Source organism: Pipra filicauda, unplaced genomic scaffold, assembly GCF_003945595.2.
Source record: "Pipra filicauda isolate LSUMZ 115617 unplaced genomic scaffold, ASM394559v2 scaffold81_size6448238_pilon, whole genome shotgun sequence".
Taxonomy (NCBI): Eukaryota; Metazoa; Chordata; class Aves; order Passeriformes; family Pipridae; genus Pipra; species Pipra filicauda.
The window spans coordinates 4,090,013-4,095,488 of record NW_024104998.1 but is presented as its reverse complement, the minus strand read 5'-3'; the positions used below and the strand labels follow the sequence as shown (position 1 = coordinate 4,095,488).

At 47.7% G+C, this 5,476-nt stretch overlaps 1 protein-coding gene across 5 annotated transcripts; it reads right to left on the bottom strand.

Moving 5' to 3' along the window:
• Positions 1-249: 249 nt before the first annotated feature.
• On the bottom strand, positions 250-4,916 carry PENK (proenkephalin). Of its 5 annotated transcripts, none has more exons than XM_027749055.2 (3): positions 4,728-4,916; positions 4,105-4,246; positions 250-1,231 (listed from the first exon to the last, which is right to left on the bottom strand). In XM_027749055.2, the coding sequence occupies exons 2-3, from the start codon at positions 4,240-4,242 to the stop codon at positions 566-568; spliced, it is 804 nt and encodes a 267-aa protein (XP_027604856.1). In that variant the 5' UTR covers positions 4,243-4,246; positions 4,728-4,916; the 3' UTR covers positions 250-565. The 5 variants fall into 5 exon arrangements, with proteins under 5 accessions (XP_027604856.1, XP_027604857.1, XP_027604858.1 ...); XM_027749056.2 differs by having other exon boundaries at positions 4,732-4,916; XM_027749057.2 differs by lacking the exon at positions 4,728-4,916 and adding an exon at positions 4,553-4,685.
• Between the last annotated feature and the right edge of the window lie 560 nt (positions 4,917-5,476).

The following is a 5,476-nucleotide window of genomic DNA, read 5'->3' as shown; positions in this document are numbered from 1 at the left end:
TATTCTATTAACTGATTAAAATATAAGCAGCTAGAGCAAATACAGTTATATTTGCTTTAGAGTTGTTTATTTTTCTAGCATCTTAAGAAATTAAGAAAACTAAAGACAAAAATGTGTTTCAGCTGTTGTGTGTGCAGTAAAAACTCTGTAGTTACAGAAAAAAGGTTGGCATTGCTCTGATTGCTTAAAGAAAAATTGAGATGATATTTGATTAAATGACTGAGAGAAGAATAAATAACATTTCAGAACTTTTGCAGTTAGGATGAAGAATTTATTGTATATACAGTTAAGCAGCTCTACTGTAGATGTACTTCCTCTTTAAAGAAAATGAATACAGTATTCAAAATAGTTCTAGCATGGAAACTACAATACAGACTGAAACTTGACTAATCCAGAAATCAGTTATTTGTCTTGAAAGAACATAGAACCTGAAACAACAAATTGCGGGTTGCATCATTAACCTAGGACAGTAAAAAACTGTACAGTACAAGCAACACGTTACAATAAGTTATGACCAATAAGGCAGTCTTTCTCATTTAGGACAAAAGGGATGAAGGGAAAGGTATTAAAATCTCATAAATCCACCATATCTCTTTTCCATCTCTGGGACTTCTTTGGAATAAGTTTCCCTATCTTCTTCTGAAGGGAGAATGGAGTCGGCGAAGCGCTTAAGAAACCCACCATATCGTTTCTGGTAATCCAGCCACCATTCTGGCCTGCCCACTCTTCTCATGAAACCACCATATCTCTTTTGCAGCTCTTTGGCTTCGTCTTCCAATTCAGGGCTGCGCTTAATGCTTCTCATGAAGCCTCCATACCTTTTGCTGACATCCCCGTCGTTTTCATTTATGTCTCGATAATGTGCTGCTTCAGGGTTATCCTCTGTTCCTAGAAGCTCCTTCAGCAGATCAGAGGAGTTAGCAAGGGCATCATCATCTGAGTCTTTCTTCATAAACCCTCCATACCTCTTAGCCAGGATTTCTCCTCCGTTAGCTTCATCCTCTGGTTCTGCCCGATAGAGCTCATCCATTTTCTTCATGAACCCCCCATATCTTTTCATGAAGCCTCCGTATTTCTTCGCAAGCAAATGGTTTTCATCCAGCTCTTTCTTGTCTCCTGGAGCAATGTTGCCATCCTCAGAAAGATCCAGTTTTGCCAGTTGCAGGAGCTCCTTGCAGGTCTCCCAGGCTTTGGCAGAAGGCAGTTTTCCTTCACATTCTAGTGTACATGCCTGAAAAATTGATGCAGTTTACTGAGAATGATCTGATAGTAACAATCACCTCACTGCCACCTTATCTTAGGTTTACTTGATCATAAAAGCCATGAGCGAGCCTCTCTTTGTGAGTGGCTTGGAAGGACTGTTCTTTGTGAACAGCTGATTTGGTACCTGTCTGTTCTGAAGTTCTTCATATCCCTCCCCGAAGGATGTGGTAATCTCTACTCTAAGAGATAGAATACTAGACAAGGTGGATTGTGGGTCCTGTATGTCAAGGCTGTCCCTAAGTTTCTGTTTCAAAGGAAGCCATATGTATAGTTCCTGTATTTCCCTTACACTCATGTGAGTTATGAATTTTTCTTTTAAATTTACTATCGGGAAGCTACAAACCAATTGTGATTTGCTTTATAACGCAAGTTAGAAGTGTATTCAATCTTCATAATTAAAAATAACATTCAGAAATTTTAGAAAAGAAGTTGTACAGCATGGTCATTGCAAAGAAGCCAGCTATACTGTACTGTTCATTATCTTCAATACACTGCATAGCTTTAAAGGTTGTATTTCTGTGTGTTATTAGTTTCTCTTCATGGAACAGACCTTTCAAACATGTACTAATAGAAATGTAGAAATACAGGCTCTTTTGGGCAGGATCAAAGCTCTTGTTTTGCTAGTTGGAAAGTAGTGACCATCGAAAAGAAGGAAAAAATCCTAAGCTGTGTTGTTTCTGACTGTAGTGAAAAATGTTCAGACTACAATATAAAAAAATTTTTCAGTACCTGCATGCATATCTCATAACCTGCCCTGTGAAGATAATAACATACATATTGTATATTGTGTCAGGGGAATTTACTTCTTGTGGAGTAATATTCTTCAGTTGCAAAAAAAGGTGAAACTAGTGGTTTTTTGCTCTTGTCCATGGTTTTCATACCACAACAAGTAAAGAAAAAAAAATCGTTAATATTTTCAATAAGAGAAACACTTATTCCAACTATAGATGATGTTTTCTAAGGATCTCAACATGCTTTAAAATGTGGAATTAAACCCCAGCACAGTTCTTTCTAATAGCCCATTGTCCATCTCTGGCCTTACCTGTCTCTTGAGTCTCACTTAAATATGATTTTTTGTATGATCCCAAGAAAATCAAAGGGATGTATTTTGCAACACAATAATTGAACTGGCACTACATGCTTATTGCTATATATTATAGTCATGCTGTAAGGAAAATAAAATCTCAGCTTCAGTCTGATTTTGGAATTGCTCTAAATCAAAGCAAGAATAGGTCTTCCACCTTCTCAATTAGTTTTAATAACCTCCTGTTACCAGATGAACATACTCTATCTCATAGGTATGAATGACCAGGCACAGAGTGAAAAAACCTTGTATCTTAAACAGATACAATGTGATAAAACCGCTTATCACGTTACTACATGCTAGCATCTAGAAACATTAGTTTCTAAAAATTGTTCATACATGTTTAACAAATACAAGATATGCTACATTGATTCTTTACCCATTTAGCTAATAATTGTTGTTACTGAATGGCACTTTGATTCTTTCTTGAATGATTACTGAAGGTGTGCAAGAGAGACTTTCATTACAGACATCCAGAACATATACTCCAAAAAGCACATAGCCTTCCCTCCCAAAGGGCTAACTACCACTTCCCCCCCCAGCTGACATTAAAGGTACAATTTGATTGAAGTCTAATGTAAGCAAAAAAAAAAGCATAGGAACTATTTTGCCAGCCACTCAAAGAATATTGCCCTTATGAACCTGCTGCGGTTAAGTTCTTGAGGATTTCGAGTAAGCTGAAGTACTCAGTGGTTCCCAATTCTGTTTAGACTAGAATCCTTCCTTTTGCATGCTCCCAAATAACCAGTGACATGACAGGAACAAAACTTTTCAGATCATTTAGATGTGCCAAGAACGTGATGCCTCAATGTGCATGTATTTGAGATCAGAACCGCAGATGCCACTGGCAAAGTACTCCGTAGCCAGAGTGCCCACCTTCTTCAGGGAGGGTGAAGGACCCCAGAATTTCACTGACCCCAATCCTTAAATTACACGTTGAGTTGTCTCTGTGACTATACTCTGAAATAATTTTAACACCATAAAAATAAACTCCCCTTGCGTTCTGGAGTTAGCAAGATTTGTCTTAGAAGCCACTATCAAAGGGATCTTTCACAGGCATGTTCCTAAGGCTGTGCAGCGCCGTGCAGAGAAGAGGATCAGCGGGAGCTACTGCCACTCAAATTAGGCTTTAACCGCACTTTTGTTTTGTTTCGTTTCGTTTCGTTTTTTTTTCTTCTGAGATCTTAGGCAGGTCCGCGGCTTTTCAGCTGGACGGCCATCCTGCCAGGAGAGCTCTCATCTTATCGTGGAGCCCTCATTCGAGGGTCCGAGGGTCGGGACCCCCACTCCCGTCCCTCATGGCTTCCCCTCTCCCTCTCCTGCAGAAATGCCCTCCATTCGGATTTTCTTTCCTCCTAACGTTTTCACTCGGCTTTTTCCTTGCTCCCCGTGGGGCTGCTCGGCGCCTGGCGTCTTTCGTTCCCATCCCCGAAAGCCGCTGCTCGCTGTCGGGCAGCGGGAGGGACGGGCGGGCCGGGGAGGGTCTCCTCGGGGCGCGCTGTGTTTGTGTCGGCGCCCTCCCGCCCCCGCCTCGGCCTCTCCCCGGCGCCCCGAAGCTCGTTCCTGTCTCCCTCCCCCCTTCAGAAAAAGGTCTTCCAAGCGACCCAGGCCACTTCCCTCACTATTTATTTTTATCTCGCTGCTTTGTCCCCCTTCCCCTTTTCCTCCCTCGCAAAGTTAAGGGCGAAGCGGGGACCAGTCCCTGCCGAGGGGTGGCCGGGGCGCTGCAGCAGCCGGGCGGCCCCGCTCCCGCTTACCAGGGGGTGGATGCCAGAGCGCGGTCCCAGGCGGTAGGCGCAGGCGGCGCAGTCGCGGCCGCAGTCGGCCCTCGCCCTCGGAAGCAGGCAGGTGCTGAGGGCCAGCAGCGAGCAGCCGAGTCTCAGGAGCAACGCCATGGGGCTGCAAGAAGGAGAGATAAGCCGGCAGCCGCCTCCCCCCCGCCCCCACCCCCGGCACTGCCTCCCGCAGCCTCGGAGTAGAAAAAGGCGGCACGAAAGAGTTCAAACCAACTCCGGTAACTCACACGCTTTGTGGAGCCGGGATGGTTGCGCTTGCGAGGTAAGCGGGAGCTTAAGGAAAGCAGACGCTTGACAACTGCAAGGCAACGGACCTGCGTTCGGAGCAGGAGAGGACCGGAAAGATGAAGCGCCCAGAAGCTCCCGTCCGGTAAAAGTGTTCGTCCCCAAACATTTTGTCCCTTCCTACCCGCAAAGCCGGCGTCGCAGGGGGAGAAGAGACGTACCGCGGAGCGGCACGGACGGGACCCCAGCCCCTCCTGGGAAAGGTTTCCCACCAGGGACGCCCCGACGACGGGCACCAGCCCTGGCAGAGCCGCCCGGCCCTCCCTCGGCCCCCACCGCGAGCCGAGCAGTTCGCTCACACACAGGCTTCCCTCGGGGCTCCCGGGAGTTGCTGGAGGAAGAAGCTGAGCCTTGCTGAAGCGTCCGCGTCGGAGCCGCTATTATTTGTAGCGAGGCCGAGCAGCCTCTGGAGGAACCCCGGGGGAAGCAGGCACAGCCGGGGGGCGCCGAGCCGAGCGCCCGCTGCCGGGGCCGGGCGCGCCGCTGTCGAGCGGAGCAGAGCAGGTACGGGCGGAGGCGGCGGCACTTTATAATTCGTGACCGCGGGCAGAGAGCGGCCTCCCCCAATCGCCGTCGGGCTCCCGCTGACGCAGCGACTACGACATCCCCCCCGGCACTGCCGCCCCGCCAGCAGTGACTCCAGCGGGGCTCGAGGGGTCTCTGTGTGTGTGTGAGTGAGTGAGTGAGTGTGTGTGTGTGTGTGTGTGTGAGTGTGTGTGTGTGTGTGTGAGTGTGTGTGTGTGTGTGTGAGTGTGTGTGAGTGTGTGTGAGTGTGTGTGAGTGTGTGTGAGTGTGTGTGAGTGTGTGTGAGTGTCTGTGTGTGTGAGTGTGTGAGTGTGTGAGTGTGTGTGTGTGTGTGTGTGTGTGTGTGTGTGTGTGTGTGTCCCTCCCGTCGGGGGGAAGCGGGGGACCAGCACCGGGAAAGTTATCGGGGGAAGTTTTCACCGGGGGCGGGCGGGGAATGAGACATCGCGTGAGTCATGCGGGGGGTGGGAGTGAGGGACGGGGAAAGGCACCCCGGGGCTCATGGTAGCCCCCCTCTCCGAGG